Source organism: Falco punctatus (genome assembly GCF_963210335.1).
Source record: "Falco punctatus genome assembly, chromosome: 14".
Taxonomy (NCBI): Eukaryota; Metazoa; Chordata; class Aves; order Falconiformes; family Falconidae; genus Falco; species Falco punctatus.
In genome coordinates, this window is record NC_137594.1 from 12,712,676 (window position 1) to 12,734,181 (window position 21,506).

The 21,506-nt window shown below is 37.4% G+C and overlaps 1 protein-coding gene across 5 annotated transcripts in view; it reads right to left on the reverse strand.

The window, feature by feature from the left end:
• The window catches only part of DPY19L3 (dpy-19 like C-mannosyltransferase 3), a 38,040-nt gene extending 17,083 nt beyond the window's left edge, over positions 1-20,957 (reverse strand). For 2 of the 5 annotated variants that reach the window (XR_013923695.1, XM_080365077.1), the window contains exons 1-15: positions 20,375-20,954; positions 18,753-18,895; positions 18,238-18,371; positions 11,241-11,331; positions 10,267-10,388; positions 9,918-10,063; positions 8,124-8,247; positions 7,238-7,372; positions 5,400-5,531; positions 4,220-4,321; positions 3,338-3,411; positions 2,959-3,117; positions 1,333-1,455; positions 874-985; positions 250-306 (exon numbers count right to left, since the gene is read on the reverse strand). Coding sequence is in view for 4 of the 5 variants with exons in the window: in XM_080365077.1 (XP_080221203.1) it covers positions 250-306; positions 874-985; positions 1,333-1,455; positions 2,959-3,117; positions 3,338-3,411; positions 4,220-4,321; positions 5,400-5,531; positions 7,238-7,372; positions 8,124-8,247; positions 9,918-10,063; positions 10,267-10,388; positions 11,241-11,331; positions 18,238-18,371; positions 18,753-18,855 (1,614 nt within the window). In the remaining variant the exon portion in view is untranslated. Of the gene's footprint in view, positions 1-249; positions 307-873; positions 986-1,332; positions 1,456-2,958; positions 3,118-3,337; positions 3,412-4,219; positions 4,322-5,399; positions 5,532-7,237; positions 7,373-8,123; positions 8,248-9,917; positions 10,064-10,266; positions 10,389-11,223; positions 11,332-17,138; positions 17,222-18,237; positions 18,373-18,752; positions 18,896-19,732; positions 20,351-20,374 lie in introns of those variants that run through there. The other 3 variants (XM_080365078.1, XM_080365079.1, XM_080365080.1) reach the window with 3 other exon arrangements.
• Between the last annotated feature and the right edge of the window lie 549 nt (positions 20,958-21,506).

Genomic DNA, 21,506 nt, shown 5'->3' on the forward strand with positions numbered 1-21,506 from the left:
CTTACATATACGGTCAGACAAACATTTGTCTCTATGAACAACTACTTTGGAATAAATGAGCCCAACTGATCTTTTACATACAGTTTCATACGCATAAAGGTACTTGCACTTCAGGTAGTCTATCTCACTTTTTAAAATTCAGCTACAAATCTGGTATGCAATTATTTATAAAACAACATCCCTTTATGAGAAAAGGAAAATTCCATGCAACTAAAAAAATGCAAAAATGTTGAGGAAAAAACCTCTTACCTTATATGAAATGAATAGTAATGTAATTATTGGTATAGAATACTTAATCACATGTGTCTAAAAGAAATAATAAAAAAAATATTTGTTATTCTGATGATACATTTATTTGGATAGGGTCAATGTTAATGTATTGATATCTGACATATTTATCATGCAGTGGAATTTACAGTTTGAATTTTAAGACCGTATTCTGATTATGTTTTCAAGTCAAGAAAACCCATCCACAAGAACAGACCCACCACAAGTGATGGATTTATATCTGTATACTTAAATCTATCTTCTACAAAGTGGAAAACACTGCATCATTCAGTATATAGACTGTAAAGGTCTTCTCAGACCACTGGTCATTTCTTAATATGGTAAGACTTTTTTTAGTAAAATTGTGGTTATTTTTCATAGCCACATCTATATTGCCATCTAGTGTATTCAAATGGAATTGTTTAACACATAACCCACTAGAAAATACATTTTTACCAAATTTATATAAATATACTTCAGAGATATCCAGTTTAAGAGGACTACAAACAATATTAATTTCAGATGTCTTATAATTCTGAGTCTTGATTTGGTTTAGATATGGAGCAAAACCAAATTACATGAAACGCTGTTAAGTATAGTGCTAACCCTTTGCGATGTGTAGAGATGAATACACTTCAGGATAAGTTTCCATACTTCCGTACTGCACAGGCCAAAAGATGCAAATACACACATGTGAGATATCCAGAGATACTTCATTCTGCAAGAATACAGACAAATTTTTGCTGATCATCTGGAGCTCTGCTAAGCTGCATTGATGACGGCAGTTATGTTATGGAAATTCTTAACACAGTTTTGGACTTTCAGGAGTCTGAGATAACAGAGTAAAAGGCTGACTTTGCACTTTGCTATGTGCTCTTGAGAACATCTCTGCTCCCAAAATTCTACATGTTCTTTTTGGCAGAACTTTGGGAAATGTCCCAGTGTACAAGCAGAAACACACCAGGGAGAGAAGGAAGGTTCACGATCCTATCAGCTTGTGGTCACTTTTATAAAAATATACTCAACCATCTAAAAAAGCCTTTAGTAGAATTTAAAAACATCTACCTCATTGTGCTTAATGCCAGACATCCAAAAAGAACTGTGTGAATTAAGTTGTAAGCAGCATCAGGCTTCAGTATTATTGTGCATTCTTCCATTTTTTCCATGAACTGGACTCGATTTGAACCACTAATTAAACAGAACGGGGAAAAAAGTGTTACATTAAATTCTGTAACATATTTCATATAGTTATCTGTATTTTAAAAAGCATTTAATCCTTCTGATGCTAAAGGGCAAGACTACTGCTATTAGTCCACAACCTTCTATTGTATCTGGGATACAATGAGGCCTGACAGCACCAACTTGATGCAGCAACAGGTATTTATTTTCTTGTTTAGTTTTCTGGAAATGCAATGGGTTTAAACAAGCTGGTTTAGCAGAAAGGCATTGGTTTATTGCTTGAAACAGCTGTTCCCACAGGGTTCACAGTACTTTTCATCAGAGAAGAACTTAACTGTTTTTTGGGGGGTTGCTGGTATATCTGGATGCTACTAAAGCCATAGATTAGAAGCAAATCTACAGAAGAAATGTTGAAAGGACTGGTCATTGCTTGATGTGGCTGGTCCTGTGAATGTACATGAAAGGCTGATCAAAATAAAGAAGCTGCTTAAATGTGTAGGGTTTTCTCCCCTGTTTTTTCAGGTGGGGGATAATTGAGATAACTGTGCACTGTGAAAGATTAGATTAATGTTTGGGATTACATTTAAGATTAGAAAAAGTAAGAGCTGCAGAGCCTTTTGTTTGTTACTGAAATTGATTAATGCAGAATTTTTTAAGAGGCTGGTTGAATAGTACCAAAATGTTTTTCGGATTACTATGACTTCACAATTATCCTAACACTGTTTCAGAATGTCTTTCATCCTCTCCCTACCCACCCCAATCCCCCTTTTATCCCGTTTTCCATAAAATCTACAATGAGTGGCATTAGCTACGTAACACTCCTTGAATTTTTGCTTAAACAAGTTTTATATCACTCCTAACTTTTGCCCAGGTTGTAAATGTAGAAGTGAGAGGTCTATAATGGACCATTTACATTTTTTTTTTTAATAGCGGTTCAGTGCTATTTTCAGTTCATTGATTTTCTTCTAGTGTTCTGCAAACACCTCCAAACCCTACAGATTAGCTATGAGAACTGGCAGCAGTGATGCACAGTTGCAGTCTACCCCTCCATCACTCCTGCTTCTTCACACAGATCACAGAGCACAGACTATTCCAAGCTCATTTTTGAGCAGTTTGAGGATACCACCAGGGGAACCTTTGACTGGGAGTCCTTTGCACAAGGAAAATGGGATGAACTAAGAAACTAATGTTGTCTTCTATACAGACACCCTTCCCCTGCTTCCCCCTGCTCCCACCCCAGAAAATCCAACCAACCCCGCACATACTGCAAAACTTCAACACACAGAAGAGCTTGAAGGAAGCTACAGAAGAATGTTTCTTTAAGTCTCGTTACATCCTTCACATTTTTAGCTTTAATAGGAAGTTAATTATTTTGTCTGATCTATTACATGTTCTACTGTTTCCTCAGTATCTGTGGAAAGTAATACTGAATGCTGCTGATTTAACTGCCAGCTCCTTAGCCTGTTGAAAAACATTGATTACAAAGTCAATCATTTAAAAAACATATTTTACCTGAGGTTCCGAAAGGCAACAATTATAGCTGCAACTGTCATAAGGAAGAGAACAAATATGTAGATGTAAAAAAGTAACGTATCCGAGAGTCTTGAAAAAGTATTTAATGGTAGTAAACCAAAAGCTTCTTCGCAAAGATACAGGTTAGCATCAAAATCTCTGAAGAAAAAAGAATAAACCCTGTCATCATGTATTTCATAACTTGATGTCAAAAAGGACCAAAGTCTCTCTTTTCCCAAAAAATTATAAAGCTACAGTTGTGTAGATTATTATAAAGGAAAATATCCATCAATATATCACCAAGATTCTAAATGAGAATAACCTGCAGGCTTCACTTAATGAAGTCATACGGAACAGCAAAATTGCAGCAAAATCATACCTTGTTGCCCCAAATCCAAATTTTGCCTTCAGGAATTTGAATATATGTTCATCTGACTCAAGGTTAAGAATTTTCTACAAAGTGGGAAAAAGGAAAGCAAATCATATTATAAATTAACCTTCACCCAGTAAACAGTTTTTTCATCATTTAAATGAAACTGTGAAGCAACACAGGCTTACTGAGATAGGGTGCTTTGCAATAAGATAAGCATTGAGTTTCTAATTATGGTCCTGCGGTCCAAAGGCGCAGTTACTTACTTTTTAGAATATCTATTAGGGTTAGTTTCTTATTTACGGATAAAGATTACCCAGGACAAGTTGGTTTTAGCTGTACTGCTTCTTTCAACGACTTATCATATCTTACTGCGATACTTTAATTTCCATGTGTACTAAATTTTTATCTGCTGATACAGATCTCTTGAAAAGACCAAAACTCAAAAGCAGAAAAAATGTTACTGTCACTAATGCTTGCAGGTATCTCTGTGCACAAGAAGCCACTAGAAGTATGGTATGGTCTACAACATTTTTATAACAAGTATTCATTTTTAATGGCATTCATTGAAATGTAAATTCAATTAAAATCTTTGCAAATGCTCAGCAGTATCAGAATGCAGTACAAATCTACAGTTGTTACAAAATTACAGGTGAGCATCAAATTACAAATATGTACTTGATTATTTGCTATTAACTTATGAAGTTTTAAGAATATGTTCTAAAAATCTATATAACAAAAAGATTAGCAAACCAGTAATTTCTAAAATGCAGTCTCTGAAATGCAGTGAAATCTCATTGCAGTTTTCATTTAATATTACTGTAGATTGTAACAAATAGCTTTTAACATAATATATTTTGTAACTTTAGATATTAAAAATTATTTGCTTACCTTGATGAATTTATTTATTATGAGAGTCAGGCACAAGACAAATAGTACGTGGATGATAAGTTTCCCAAGCCTGTTAAGCAAGCCGCCCTTTTTTAGGTTTTTCTAGAAAGAAGAAAATACTAGTATTGAAGTACTTTTTTGTACGTATTAGGAACAAAAGCAACACAGATATTTTGAAATAGCTTACCTTCTAGGCCTGATAAGGATCAAATTTGTATTAGGTTTATGTAAGCAAAAACATATATGTAACCAAGTATCCAGAATAAAGATACATTTCTCCAACAAAACTGAAGGGACAATATCATAAGAACTCCCTGGGGTAGTGATCTGGCAGAGTTTTGTAACTAGCCAAATCGCCTTCCTTCAGAGGAATTTTTTTTATTCATTTTTATTACATTTATAGAACTGCTGGCATCCAGTGAAACTGTGGCTGTGTTCCAAGATTCCCCTGATTTCAGTAGTATCGTGTGCCTTTTGAAATAAATATTCATTAGACCTTCCACCTAAACATGGCAAAGCTGTCTTTTGGCTTTAACTGTCAGCTGATAGAATTTTGGAGCAATTTTCCAGTTCAAAGCTGCAAATACACGAATGGTTCTTTGGCTGCTCACAAGCAATTTCGAATAAGTCCAGACATTATCTATCTATAAAAACCACAGTCCTGATTTTAAAAGTCACGAGTGACAGACAGCAGGAATGGCCCTGTAAGTTCATACATTATGGTTAGAGGCTGTTGTCAATGCCAGTATCAGAAAAAAGGTAACTGTAAATACGGGAAAAAAATCCTAATCTTTGAAAGAAATAATAGATATCAGTAAGCTGAATGTACCTAGTTCTCATAGAATATTTTGGTGGAGGCAGATCCATAAATCCAAGACAAGTCCTGCTAAAACAGGTGTAAAGTCCATTTATGCAATTTTTTTGCAGGATGCAAACTGCAACTTGCACAATCTAAATGTTAATAGTAATCACAGAATTATGGTGTCTGATATGCTTGGCGATGCTGTAGTTAGTGTAATTGAATTCATTATTTGATCATGCAATGTTTTTGTTGCTTTACGCTATAGTAATTTCTCTAATTAGTATTAGTAATTTAAGATTATAATGCATATAAATTACTCATTTACCTATATAAATCACACTCTCTATTTAGTAGTACAAAAATATTTTTATTACCTACCTGGATTGTTCTTGCTATCAAGACAGAAGCATTAAAACTTATAAGTAATGATCCAAGAATCATGGAATTAAAGAACTGTAGGACACAGACTAGCAGTAATCCAGAAATCTGAATGATATAGAGCCATGTAACCTGCAACAATAATGAGATTTTTATGCCTACAAAACTTTATAGTCATAGCTGCTTTTCTTTGCATATGTTTTATAAATGATTTCAACATCAATTATTTCTACAAAAAAAAAAATCATCTTGCACTAAATCATTACACTTAGAGCCATTACTATATCCTTTCTACCTTTATGTCCTGACCTAGTTGTGTTAGTATTTTATACCTAGGGAAGCCTGGTGCTATAATAAAGCAGGTACGTTAAACAATTGCAGAGTGAGGAAAACATGAATTACTTAATATTTGGAAGTTGTTTTGTATTTTCTTTAGTCAAAGAAGTATTTCTGTATCCTCTCTAATGTCTTTACGACTAAAGAGTAATGGCTCAGTGCCATTCAGCAATCAAACATCAGCTGATTTCTATAACTTTTTTCTAATAGTTTAGTATAGTCCTTTTTGAGCTATGCTAAACTATTATGAACATTCAGCTGAATGCAAACAGTAAGAACTGGCTGGTTTTCTGATACAGCGGTACCAAAATATAAATTTTACCTGACACAAAGATCCTGAGTTCAGTCTTGTATTACAGCAGTGGTGTCAGTATCAAATGGCCCAACAAACTTCAATTGTTTTAAGCAGCACTTTTTTGAAAACTAATATGGAATAAGAGTGGTGCAGTAAGTCCATTTTAGTATAATTCAGGATGAAGCTGGTAATTTGCCAACTTTTAAGGTAGCTGAGATTAGTCACACTAATTGCTAACCTCAGCTTACATTTGCAGATGTAATGAAGAGTTTAGAAACGGTTAAATAAACTACATTTATCTTCATATGCAGCCACCATAATAATTTTCAGTTAAATTAATACAATTACTAATATTCAAGTCTGCTTCAAATTTAACATTAAATTACTTTAATGAAGAGAATTAACTCTTCACCCTACTGCACCCTTCCTTAAAGTAAAGTTAGAACTTTTTTCAAGTAGCATGAGCTTTTACAAGAGCTAAAATCATCTCAGTAGAATTTCACAGTGACATTAAATTCAAAGATAATGTTTCCATCTTATACAGCATATTTCTATTTCCTAAGATTGACTGTGAATGATCCCGTATCTTTTTAGGAACACTTGTTTTACTTTTTGGCTCATTCAGTTCAGCAACAAAGCAGTGACAATGCTGTTATTTTGCAGTGGGTTTGAGTGTATGAAAGATAACCACTTCTCTTGAGCAATCTGGTCTATCTTCTTCCTTCTCTTTGTGGTACAGTGCTACACCAAACTTTCAAACAAGGATGCACAATACTTGAGGCAAGATTCATACATTGTTATGACTTCAGCTTAGGCAAAGTCTTCTTATGCTATTTTTTTTCCCCTGGCCACTTCCAGAGGTCATGCTTAAGCTGTGGTATTAGATCAACCGTTATGATGGTGTTTAAAAGCAATTCCTTAATAGTGTCAAAACATGGCTGTGTTTAAACAAAAATTAAACAATAGAAGTGAATTACATAAAGTGAAATAAAATCAGCTGAAAAGCGAATCGGAAATGGTGTTGTTTTGATTATTCATTCTTACACTTGCAGTATATACACTGTGATTACTTAAAAGCACAAAGCAGCACAGTGTACAATCTGCATCACTTTGGGCATCCAGGCCACTGGTTAGTAAAATATGTCCAGAACTGTCAGCTTTATGATAGAAAAGAAAAATATTTGGTTATTTCCAAACATAACCTTACCTTTGCTGTGGGAAGCATGTCAAAGCAGTCCAGTATGAATAATGCTAATGCTTGTATCAGCATCATAAACTGATTAAATTGCCAAGTCAGGCTAAAGAGAAATGTTGCTATGAATACAGCCATAAGCGTCAATCTCTGGAAGGAGAGAACAAAGTTTTATTTAACTTCATAATTTCCTTCATTAAAAACACAAAACAACCAACCCCCCTCAAGAAAACCAACCAAAATCCACCTTAATTTGGTTTTATTTTAAATCCATTTCTAAAACATTAACGTAGGTTTTCTAATTGCAGTAACTGCTTGGAGGATAATGAACGTTTTTTGGAGTTACAGGTTCTTGTATTTATGCCTGTATTTTACCACTGTAATACCCCTTCCAAGAAAATAGTGAGATCTCAAATAGTTTCAGACCATAGATTTACACGCAATACATGTTTTACTATGCAATAAATAGCAGTTACTTGATCAAATGAGGAGTAATAACTCAAGAACTGTTTGTCAAAGAAACCGTATCACCAATTTGCTTTTATTCTTGCAGATCAGGACAACGTCTTAGATTTGTAAACCAAATGAATTCAAAAGACAATCTTTAATCCTTATGCTTTACAAGCTTTTCTCTTCCTGCCCATTTTGTGTTACTCTCATGTTTTCTTAAATACAGTGTTGTCTTGTACTTCAGAGCTTGCCTTTTTTCATCACTGAGCATATGTATTCCTTTGTACTTCTACTGCATCTACATTAATAGAAGGCTCATCTGATTAATGTTTTCAACAGCGTGACACGTGTGTGTGTGTATATCGACCGCTATAACAGTTGGTAAGTATTTTGACCTAAGTTTTAGAGATAGTTTTCTGATACTGTTGTCATGCTTGTTAGAAATACTCACTTCTTGAACAGGCTGTAGATGAGTTCTGAACAGGTATGTGATGGCTGCTATTTGGACAGCAAAGAATGGTAGTGCCCAGTTCTCTCTTAAAGGAATGGTGAATTCCACTCTTGTAGTATCTACTCTGTACAAAACAAACAAGACTTTCATAAATTTAAAACAATTAAAACACCAACCTGGTAACAGAGAGGTTGCATACAGGCGTCTTTGTGGTATTTTAACTACTTCTTGATAAAAACAGAGGCTCTACACTCTACTTCCTTCAACATGCCTGGCTCTGAAAAAAATTGTTCTGGAAGTCACCCATTGTTTCTGTACCACAAATGTTGTATTTGAGCTTCACTTACTGTTAAAAAACTTATACTGTGGATTAAATCTTACGAAGCACAGCTTGGGTAATTGAAAAATGAACAAATGCTAAAACAAAAACAAATCCAAAATCCAGCATGTGGAGTTTTCACACCACAGGTAATTTTACTTCGCTTTTTGGTTTGTGGAAAGCACGTGTAGGAATAAACAGGTATCAGTTTCTTCACTGTGATCTCAGTGCATTGGATTTAAACACTGCTAAACTGGTTAGGAATCTCTGGTCATTTTTTTGAATGTTTGAACATAGTAAGTATGTGGTGGAAGTTAAGTTCCCCAAAGGTTAGTCATTTACAAAAACTGAATTAAATGTTAAAACCAAAAAAACATTTCCCCCTTTTTTTTTTGCATAGAGGAAGCATTTGTTAAAAAGGAAAGTAAGCACAAGATGTGCTTAGCTTGATGAAAAAAAATGTCTAAAATGGAGTTACTCAGTAGCCTCAGATGTACGTCATCTGGACAGAAAGTCTTTATCTAAATCAGTTCCATGTACTTATTTTATTTGCATAAGGGATAACAAGCTTCCATTGTTCATGGATTATTAGAAAGATGGAGAAAACAACTATGCTCTAAATATTCTGTAAATGGAAAAGATGACCTCATGAAATACACAAGTGAACTACTGCACATTGCATGTATTATTTAATTACTTTCATCTTTGGAGAAAGAAACAGTTTCCCGCTATATACACCTATAATCATTCTGTAAGAGACATGCTTGCAGATAAAACTCCTTTACAGCTGCTGATTCACATACCAAACAGTTTTGATAGAACTGACACTGCAATCTTTTTTTCTTAATTAATTTACAGATAACAGCCCAGTCACCAATATTAACTTCATGCCAGCAGTAAGCTGCTGGCATAAAGACAGTTCTTTAGTTTTTCTCTCCAAATCGAGAATTCTTCAAGTGCTAAAGCACTAAAACAGCTCAATTACCATCTTTTTTCTCTGAGTCTTAGTGCAGGAGATGTCTACAGGAATAAGGAAACAGAGAAAGCTGACTGATGGTCTTTGTTGAAGGAATCCCTGGAGGTTGGATGTAGGGCTGTGAGGAGAGACCTGAAGGGCACATATGTATGTAGGTGTCTTTAACACCAAAGGGATCCTAGGATGGAGAAGACAGGGTACATCATCTGGAGATCCAGACTCCTCTGAAATACGTAGGCTACTTTCAGAGACCAATTTAAGCCAAAATTTTCAATTTTCTACTCCTTCTTCTTGAAACTTCAAAATCCTAGCCTGCAGTTAGCTCACTTGATTTTATACTACTTAAAACATTTTTTCCATTTTCTGGCTAATCTGGAGAGAGGCTTTATAATTTCATTTTTTTTGTCCAATTAATCATGCATTTGAATCATGCACTGTAATGCCTTACCTTTGAAATGAGGTACAATTTTAGAAACATCGAATGTTTAATCTCACTTACCTGTTTGTAATGTACCAGCAAGCTGCCAACAACCCTGAAAGCCATGTTCCACTAAGAAGCCAGCTTGTTACATACAGAGCAATGACATAAACTGCCTGAAGTCCAAACAAAGTGTAGATATAAAAATAAACGGGCTCTAGGTATTGCTGTAAAACACAAGAATATTGATGTTGACATAAAACACTCATGGCGGGGGGGATTATATTTACTATGAATTAGGTTCTAATTTTACAAATTAAAAAGGTATCAGGAATATTTCTAATTAGAAAATAACTAAAAAGGGGAGCTATCATTCACTGCGCAATCTTCATAATGCACTTACAATCTAAAGCCATAAATGAATGCCTACCTGAATTGGAAGAATCCTATACAGAATGCTGAGAAACACCTCCTGGTAAACATTCATTCTTTCAAGTATGTTAATTGTCCTCACAGATTCAGTTTTATTGTCATATACTAAACCATGTAAACCTTAATGATAAAGAGAAATTGAAATAGGAGATTGTCATTTTTCCCCTCCATCTTCATTTGAACAGTGAATAACTTTTCAAAGGTATTTTAGGATCTCTCATCAAAAACTGCAAACTTTTGAGTCAAGGATTCAGAGGATCACATTACCTCTGTATCAACATGACCTTCTGAGGTCTTCAGTCTCCCTGCTTCAAATGTGACTGAGAGTGCTAAATCAAGTACTATGTATTTAGTAATGTAGAAAACACGTATTTTTACACTTACATTCCTAGCACAGAATCTGTGGTACATACTGGATCTTGAGAACCATTCTCGTCACTACTTTGAACACAGGTGATGTTAATACTGACAAATGTGTACTATGAGCAAAATTGCTAGGCAGCAACAGTTAAGTATCTAGAAAACATGAGACTGTCACAGAAAACCTCATCATCATATATGACTTCCTTGGAAGCTGCTCATTGTGTCACTTACTGTCCAGGCATACAGCAAAAAAATTGCCACTTCCCACAAATAGCTCATAATTCAAATGAAACGAGAAGAATAAAAATGAAAGTAATAACTGAATAAACCAGCAAGGCTGAAACCTTAACAGATACGAAGTTGTCCCTCAAAGCGACTGCCTTCATCAGAATGTGAGCGTGTGGCACAGAAACCAATGTATCATTGTGAAATTTATTACGTCCATGACTTTGTGGCTCCCTGGTGTATGAAGAGAGTAAATCTGTCTGCAGTACAATTGTTACACTATCTTTCGCAGTTACGGTATTCCTTGTCCTCAACTACATTTGAAAAATTATTAAAAAGTCAGCTGGCAACACGAAGTAAAACTTACTTTACAGTTTACAATACCTTGCTGGATGGAAGCAGCCTGAATCATCTGTTTGTAGTAGGAATAATAAAGTCCACATTCCGTTCTGAATGAAATTTCTCTTTCGACTTCCTGCAAGTGAAAGTTCAATAGTAAAGTCACTTTCCATTTGCTTTTCACAATCACATGAAGCAGCCTTCAACTCAAATTCTTGTGGCACCAGGGAAATTGACCTATACAGTGGCTTGAGTCTTTGGCTCCTTGCATTCCAATGCAACTTAGTTCAAATAAAGATAAAATACATGGAAAAATTAGGGTGATAGGTAAATGGCTGAAGTGTCAATGCCTCTGCTAACTGGGAAAACGCGTATGTCTTTTATGATTCTGATAGGCTGTTCAGAAACATTTTGGATCTTTTACTTTTTTTTTTTTTTTTTAATATTCAGCATTTAGATAGTGCAGTGGCCAACAGCTGCACTTTAATGCTGCATATGCTTGCTCCATGCACTTAACCTTTTCTTCCAGATGTAGATATCCCATAGTGTTCCATGGCTTTGCCACCTTAAGGCTCAATTAACTCAGTGTGCTATACTTGGGACTGCATCATAATACCACTCTGGTACTTCAGCTGGCAGGTTCTGCTGCTGCCCACTTGTTAAATGCTGGTTCTTGCAGGAAGCCAGCTGTTCATCACTCTCATACTAAAAATTACAGGTTTAAAGGAAAAGTGATTCTTAGTTTTTAGGTGTAGGTAAAGTTACTGTTTTAAATGTAAAAGTGTTCAAATTATTTAAACTAGGTTCACTTCAAACGGTGCCTTTTTCTTGGCTGATATTGCAGCAGGTTGAGTCTAGCAAGATACGAAAGTTCTAGAGAAAACTGCTCTCAGTACAGGATCTCTGCTTTGCAATTCACCTCCTTTTGTTAACTCATTAGTTGTGAAGACCTAATGAAATTTAACACAATCAGAGCCTTGGGCAACCACATTTAAACAAAGTAAGACTGAATCAACAACCAATCTGAAGAGAAAGAACAGGCATTGTATATATTTTTTTTATTATTATTAGTGATATTTTTAGTTGTTTATATAAAAACATCCCAGCAAACATATTTCATGAGCAGTAAGTTAGAAAATGTTTATATATAGACCTGAAAATCTAGTAAGATTCCTGTATGTGATGTATGCAAGTCATTAAGACATTTAAGTAGTATTTCTAAAAATAATCTTATTAATTCAGCTTTCTTCACAAAAAACCATTACTGAAATAACAGAATGCTAGTGTTTTCTGAGATTTTTATGAATGCCATTCTGGTTAATGCAACCTTGTGTAGAATCCCAAGACTTTTCATCTTTCTTATATAGTCCTATCTCTTTTGCTGGAACAGAATCAATACTATTTCAGAGATAACATAAAGCTAGATAAAAAAAAATCATGTTCCTCCCTCCTCTGGCCCAGTATAAAATCTTATTTCAAACATGTGTTTTATTGAAGTCAACTGTTGACAAACTAAACCAACATTAGTTCTGGTCTGAGAAAAATCAACAGAAAAAAATGCATCTGATTCAACGTAAGTTTACAATTAAACTCTCCAGCTGCTCTACGACATACAAATCATTGTAATATCAGCAGAAGAAACTGACACTGGCACTAAATACTAAAAGCCACACACTTGGCAAAATGAGAATGCTGGATTTTGAACGAGCTCTATTTTCAAATTCATCACTACTGGAAAGTTTTCTAATACCAAAAAGTGGCTGATTCTAAGTGCTCGTAAAAAAAGAAAAAAGAATAAAGAAGGAATGTTAACATTTGGAATTTATTAAGGGGGAGAGAGAAGTCACAGAGGGGGATCTAATTAGCAAAAATGCATTCAAACATGATTAATTTGTAATCCTGGCACCAGCTGTATTCAACCAAATGCTATACTTTATGAGACAAACACTAGTGAGTTTTACATCTGTTTCACGCTAAGGTAACATCTGTTTTATTCACTCACAATACTTTTCCAGTTCTACAGCAATTTATACTTTTCCTAGTGTTCCATGTCAATAAAAACATACAGACTTATGGGTAAGCAGTGTAACAGCACATTTATCTTTCTGTATATTCAATTTGTGAGTCTTTAACAAAGAAGTTATCACTGTTCCAAGGGGGGAAAAAAAAAAGAATACTATCCTCCAGAATACATATAGAGTTGCACATCATTCCTATTTATGCAGTTGTATCCCAATAATATTAAGTATTCAAAACAAAATACAAAGGACTTCCTGTCAAGGGCAGTGCAAAAATTTTAGAGCTTAGGTTTCCTCAAACTCCTTAACCAAGTCACTCACAATACTTCGCAAGAAGCCAAAGCCCAAGTTAAGGTTTTCTATAAAGAAAGTATGTAAAGCTCCAATTACTCTTCTGACAAACCTAAAACACTATTTGTGTAATGGAAAATATTTTTTAGTTGTTCAATTTAAGATCAGAAAAATCCAAGAATAGTCTCAACCACAGAAGTGGGAAGAATACACAGCTGCTGTCAGTGTTCCTGGTTGAGAATCATGCCCTCAGCAAAATTATCTAATCCTTGTACATGGTCTCTTGGCTGGTTAACCTCACACCCATCTGCCAGAGCGGCATGGTTCCTACTCAGATCAGCCTTTTGATCCAGAGTAAAAGCACCCATAACAACTCAACAGGTACTTCTTTGGAAAAATACTACCATAGTACTGGACTGCCCTCCTCCTCTTCATGACTTACACATTCATTTTGCGGACTTCTAATTAGCTGGCTATTCATTTCCCCACTTTTTTTTCATCTTTCTTTTTATATTCAAAATGTAATAAGGGACAATATAAGCACTTCAGTGAAGGAATCCCAGGTTTCTTATCCTGCAGCTGAGAGATACAAAATTTGGTATTTTCATTCCTGACTTGCGAGCAGCAATTTTATTACAGGAAAATTCAATAATAGTAGTCTAAATGCTTACTTGGAAGGGATGAAGAACAAACGAAAGCTCTGAAGTTTGACTGTTTGTGTTACAGTATCAATTTGCTATGTGGACTTGGCTCATCCCTGTTCAAAACTTCTTCAGCGTGCACTGAACAAGCAATATACCAGCTGACAGGAGAGGTAACACAATTCTCTCTGTCCCCCCCATTATGTTATTTTCATAGCAGATCCTGTTCCCAAAAGGTAACTCTAACTTGAGAAGCAGTCACTAAACCGCTATTGAAGAAATCAGTAAAAATAGACTAGACATTTTATATGTTGTGCCAGAAAGTTTTCAGAAAACTGGGAAAGGATTTTTGAATAAGAAATCTCTTTCGGTTTTCACCATCATAAACTGAAATCTTTGTTGTTTTAATGTATATGAGGACAGACTGAAACTTTTTTCTTCAAAATTGTTTCATCAAGTTAAGTGATCATAAACTTCTGTGATCCCTGCTGGAAGTGTACACAAACACAGCTTCTGACTATGTGACATGGTATTCTGTATTCTCTTTATCATCATTCTTTCAGGAATTCTTGGAATACAAAAAAAAAGAATACCAATCACATACTTCTTTCACAGCATAAAACACTCTTCAAAATCTGCATTTTCAGTTTCTCGGATAACAATTCTATATCTTCCTCCAACGACCATGGCAAATTTACGATAGCAGGCATATTTATTAGCAAATAACAAGATTCACACATACTGCAGCAGGGGAAATCAATGCATATTCAAAATAGAACAAACAGTGACAACTACAAAACAGTTTTTCTAGCTGGGAGAACCATTGCTGGAAGACACCCAAAACTGAACTGGCTTTCCATCAACTACAACTGAAGTTACAGGAAGACAATCACTACAAGTGTACATGCTTGCAAATTCAGTTACGTAGAAGTTAAGAATCATGACTGCACAATGAACTATTTTACTTTCAATTTTTAGGGCTGAACGCAATTGGCAAACTGCACAGTTTTGTAGCTACACAATCATGATGTTCATATATCAATGAGGTCTTCAGAACAAAAATTCCACCTTTTGTACCTAAATGGTGTATGTAAACAGCGCTGTCTAGTTCAAGTGCAAAAGTGTCAGATAAACACTGCAGACCTCCTTCTACTGCTGTACAAAGAGAGGAGTACCTTCATGTAAAAGAAAAAGATGACAAAAGAAGTCTTCTATTACATTGCACTCTATCAATTTACCAGCCATACATGTCCTTTTGCGTACCAATTCCTACCATCTGACCAGTTGTACTTTATTGGAAGAGAGAAGTAAAGTTTAGGGAATAACATCATTATAGAATTTGTGTATCAGAGTTCAGCAACATAAAACCTCCAAATCTGCGCTGTTTAAAGCTAATTCAGAGTGACTGAAGTTACTAATTTCACATGTATGGAAATACAACTGATTTAGAATTAATTTTCTTTTCTCTGTTTCAGAGCAGTGGTGATGCACTATGTTTCATAGGTATGGGGGTTAATGAAACACTGGATGCATACTAGTATTGTGCCCATTTATTCTACAGGTAATGTTCAAAAGAAGCAGAATAAAACAAAATAGCCCCTGTGATTCATTAAGCAAGGCATGCAGTAATTATGTGCCAAGGATTAGGCTATAGTCCTCTCTTCTGAGAATTCGGGCTGGGATACATACTAAAATAAAACTTAAGTCTTTCAAAATTTTTAGAAAATTCAGCTAATATATACAGAAAATTATGCTTTGCCCAAACTATAAAATGTTAGAGGAAAAAAGCAAGTTTTTCATTTATTTTCAACATAATTTTTTAGGATCTCCAATTGTTCCACAGTGTATTTTATTCTCACCTTTAATTAGTGTATGGTATGTGCTATAACATTAACCAATTCAAAGTGCTGGAAACCTGTACACACATCTAGGGACACTACAATGTCCACTCACTCATACAAGCACAGAGAGGTCTATATACTGGCTTACAGATGTTATGATGAGCCGCCTTGCGTCAGCTTTGCAGGAATTTTCACAGGCTCTTAATATGTGGTCTTCTCTTCCCATACTACTCACAAAACAGTGTTTTATTTAAACTTTATCTCATCCATGTATTCCTTCTCTGCTTAGTTAAGAGAAAGCGTATCAAAATACGCAGTTCAGATTTCTCTTCTTGTTATTTATGGCCACAAAATGCTCTGATATGGATACTGGCAAGAAAGTAAGTCTAGACTGTATTTAAGTTAACAGTAAAACCTTGGAAAGCTTTGTGTTAATCAAAGTGAAAGCACAGTCAGAGTCTGACTTGGCTGACAGTTGCAGAAATTTTGATTAGAGTTGACTCATCCCAAACTTTCTTTTTATTTGCAAATAAACTGCAGGGGATACTATCTGTTTGGTTTCAAACTGTAATAAATAATTTGAGAACAAATCTTTCTTCAACTTTGAATCTCGCCTGGGACATGCTTACAAATTGCTTTGATTTGTCTGATCAATCAAGTTACAGCTATAGCCTTCTATTTGGGAAGATAACGCTAGAAACAATTTAAGTTGAGAGCGCAAATGTGAAAAACCAAAACAGGTTACACTCCCTGAACACACAGCACCAAAAAGCAGAGGTACGTATGAAGCCTGGTCACTTCTGGCTCTGTGTTACATCCAGTTATTTTATCTCTAATATGTGAAATCTTACTAAAGCTTTTCCTGTTGCTACCAGTTTAAAATTAGCACTGTAGCCACATGCATCCTCTGGTAGACTTCACACCTTACTGAAGAAGGTATACTGTGAGATCAGAAAACATCTGCATCTCTGTCTCCTTTAGCCTGCTGGTGGATGAACTTAACGCTTTACAGAACCTTTCCGTCAAATTGGCTGGAACTGTTGATGTTCCAGTGTTACTAGTTATCGTATCAACTCCATAGGATGAAATGAGAGCTACAAAGACAACAGAAACCAGATTAAAAATATCACTTTAAATGAAAACAATAATTACCAAATAAAATGAGCATTTCATCCATTGTGAGGCCATTTAACTGCCACTACAGACCACGTTCCCTCAGTGAATTTTGTGTCCCTCTGTATCAGTTTAACAGAAAAAAAATGCTCTGTTATGTTCATACATTGCCACAAGTCCATGCCCGTTTGTATTTCAAAATATGTAATACCTGCAAAATTATTCAATACTTGCTTTTGGAAGGAAAAGGCAAACCTAAGGTCTACCCTCAACATATATACAATCTATCTATATATACAAAGAGGGGTGGGTACAAAACAGTATTATATATATAATACAACAGCAATTATTTCAGAAAGTGCCAACCATAAATGTTTCTGGGACAGAAAAAGTGCGTATTACAGGAAAGATATATTGCAATGAAAGTATTCCAATTAAATACATGTAACTTTGCATAACATAATACACAGACCTAACAGAGTGAAATTAAGGGAATCTAAAAGGGAAATGACTCACCTGTTTCTCTTCTCTGGTTAAATTTAGATATGTGTATAGCTGCATTATTTTCCCATGCAATGATTCTAGGAAAAAACTAGTCAGTCCTGGATCTTGGGAATGGTTAGTTTTACATTGGTGAATGTCTGAAATATGTTTTGAGGTTTGTAAATTTATGATAACGTTACATAAAATTAGTACTGAAGAGTAAGATACTGTGCCTAAAGTGTATGACAACAACACAGCGTAAATACAATTAAAGAACTGTGTGCCAGGATTTTGCATATTGTTTATTTTAACTGTTTTTTGTTCAGTTTTGGATTGCTTTGGATAAAAGAAAGATTATTATAGAGCAACATATTGTTAGATTGTTGAAATTCTATTCTAGATAATGATCAATGTTTGGAAGAACCATAGCTACAACTCAGCTGCTGCATAGCAATGGTTTTAAAAACTGGGAGCAGTTACTTAAGTATTTAAAAAGTGATGTGAAGGGAAGCAGAGCTTTTTGTAAATTAATTTTTTTAAAAACGAAATCATCTAGGGTTTTTAGCAAGTTACAAGACAAATAAATGAAATTTCAAATAACACTTATACTGATGCTCTATTAAAGCATTGATGAAACTATGAAAATGACTGTTACCTTAATATTGGAAAACCACAGGTCATTTTCATGCAGTGTAGCAACGTAAACAGAAGTAAGAAGTCCAAGACAGATGGCAAGAATTCCACCAACAGTTATTGAGAGTATGTTCCACAGCTTTCCACCTGTATGATCTTATAAGAAAAATATTTCACTCTGTAATTGTGAAACACATAATTCATCTTAAAGGAATTTTGGAAACTCATTTATACATGTCCCGTGCTAGCACAGTTTACATTCTGTAGGTAACAGGATACTTGGCTTTAAGGGGTCTTTATGGAGAAGTCTTTTTTAATCCTCTCATATAGCAAACTCAAGAGTATTTTATTTACATGCAAAGTGAACTAAGGTGTGCCTTAATTGGTAACATGTAGTTATAGTTTAAGAACACCATGATCCTATATAAATCTAGATCAATGATTTTGGTGATATTCTTCTAACCTGTGCTTAGGATAGATACCTAAAGCTGAACACTACTAAAAAGCCATAATGTTACAATCCTCCTCGTTACCCACCAGACACAATTTTCCCATCAGGCTTCACATTCTTCTCCTCTGGAGGCTGATCTTCAGGCACTTCTGTGCCTTTTCCAACCCTTCTCTGTCTTATGGTTGTCATGACGTCTGTCACTTTAATTCATTATTCTTCAGTTTGACTCCTAAATGGACACAGACAAGCAATGCATCTTCCGACCCAAACACTCACTTAATACTGTATGAAATATGTGAAAAATACCCTGTATTTTACTGCTATCACTTTGACTTACAGAACTAAACCGAAGTGTTGTCTTACAAAAATTCAAGATTTTTAAATCTGCACAACTTGGAGTGCAAACGAAAGCATAGAAAAAACATTGTTTTAGATTTGTAAAGACTTAAAAGTTCACAATTTTACATACTCTTGCACAGGTTTTCAGAATGATTAATTACTTTAGCTGCCCTTGCTTTTGGCCCTTGACTCAAAATGCCCACCAGGCTCCACTCTGAAAAAGTGTAAGCCCTTCAACGAAAAATAAGTCCTTTTAGGGTATTTTAGTTGGGCACCTAAAATAGAAAGCCAGTTGCCTGAATCTTGGCTTTCAGGAAATCCTGAAAAAGGGGACCATGAGATGCAAAAATTATGTCAGAGAAATTGTGTTATGAAAACCTAGAGAGACAGCATTAAAACAAAAAAATCCTTATGTTTTAGGTTTGTAAAGCACCACGAAACCTGAGAACACTACAAAAGACAGAAAGAAGAGCAGCTTGTCATTCCCCGTCAATTCCCAGGAGCTCTCTCTGTTCTGGGAGGTGGGTCCACACACAAACCTGCTTCAACCTTCCATTCCACGCTTGGAAATTAATTATGTCCCATCCTGAATGCCCCAATCTGCTACCATCCCCAGAGCAGAAACACTGCTATTTGTGTCACCACTAGTATAACCGACCAGTAATGGCCTAAGAAATGCACCTCAACTGCACAACTTTGTCGTTTTTAAGCTTTTGCAGGGAATTACCTTCACCTTTTCCCCACACGCCTGGGAAAACACACGGAGGGAACTATGGGAGCATATATCCAAGCTGTTTTTAAATAGACGGTTTGTAGAAAACCCGACAACTAATTAACAGAGGCAAGACGGTCACCGCAGCCACGCTCCTTCCCCTCACCGGCCGCCTCAGCCGGCTCTCCTCAGCGCTGCGCCGAGGGGAACGGCTCTGCCCGCCACACGGGGGAACGCCTCGACGGGGCGCCCGGGGGGAGCCGGCCCAGCCCGGCCCCGCAGCTGCCTGAGGCGAGGCGAGGCCTGGGGCGGCGGGGGCAGGCTCTGCGCTGCCGGCCCAGGGGACACGACAGGGGCCTCGAACACCGGTGGCGGCAGGGCAGCGCGGCGGGCAGGCGAGAGGGCGGCCGGGAGCGGAGAGGAAAGCGGCCCCGGAGGCCGGGCAAGGCGAGAAAGGGAGACAGGAGGCGCGGGCCTGGGGCCGCTGCTCCCCGGGCCGGGGCAGGCCCCACGGGGCGCGGGCAGCTCCACACAGCGCCGCCTTTCCGCCGCCGCGGCTCGCTGCGGCCTGCACAGCCCGGCCCGGCTCGGCCCGCTTGACGGCGGCCCGCCCGCCTCCTCCCCTTCCCCTCCGCGCCCCCCAGGCGAGGCCGATACCTGCCGGCGCTCCGAGGGCTGCGGGTTGCTGCAGCGGGGCGGCGGCTTCTCGTACCGGCGCTGCCTGCGCGGAGCCGGCCGCGCCCGGCCGCCAGGAGGGGAAAGGGCGGGGGCGGGCGCGGCGCCTTTTGTTCGGCCGTGCCAGGCGGGGCGGAGGGGCTGCGGCAGCCGGGGCGCGGGGCGGTGGGCAGTGGGCAGGCAGCCGCCGCCGCCGCACGGGGAGGCCCGGGCGGGGAGGAGCCGCGGGCCTCGGGCAGGGGCGGGCTGAGCGGCGGCGGCGGGGCGGCACCGTCCGCGGCGAGCTCGGCCTCCGCCGCTGCTGGCGGGGAGGGGGCGGCTACAGCCCCGCTCCGCAGGCCGGCCCTGGCTGCCCCCAGAGGGGTTAAAGTGGTTGAACTGTCGGCGCTGGGGCGGGCGGGGAAGGTGCTTGTTTAAAACAGGGGCGTAGGATTTATATGTTAGTGATGGTGTCGTCGTGTGTGTACCCCTACCCCCCCCATCCCCCCCCAAGTAGATGCAGTTCCAGGTACATGTTAAGTGATTTCTGAAAATTGGAATCCTAAACGGCACAGGTCTGTTTTGTGTTCAATCCATTATAAACACCACTAGTTACAGATCAACTGCAGCACCAACGTGCCGGGGCTGGGGGGGGGTGAGGGGAAGACCTTTACCTCTGTAGCAGAAAACTGCAGCACTGGACTGTTTCCTACTGCACAGGGACAACCTACCCACACACTAATTCTTTACTGTAAATTTTATTTGTAGTGTCTTTCAAGATAGTTATTTTAGAAAAAAAAATCCCCGTAAAGCCTTTATCAACATCTCAACTTTTGCTTTTGGGCAAAACCATCTTAGTTTTACCAATTCTGTGTTTTTGTTTTTGTTTTTTTTTTAACTGAGGTAATATTGGGTGAAGTCAGTATTTAATAGCGTTTCACTTTCTGAGTGGCTCCAAGTGACAGCTCTTTTCCAAACATGCCTAGAAGGGATTGCAAAGAACCCCAGTAGCACGGTGCGTTAACTTTTCTGCAATAATTCTGTCCATAAATACGTGCCAAAGATACAGGACAGTGATTCAAATCCCACTTGTGTGGCAGGGCTCTACCCCCTGTTCTCCTAATTCCCAGGAGCG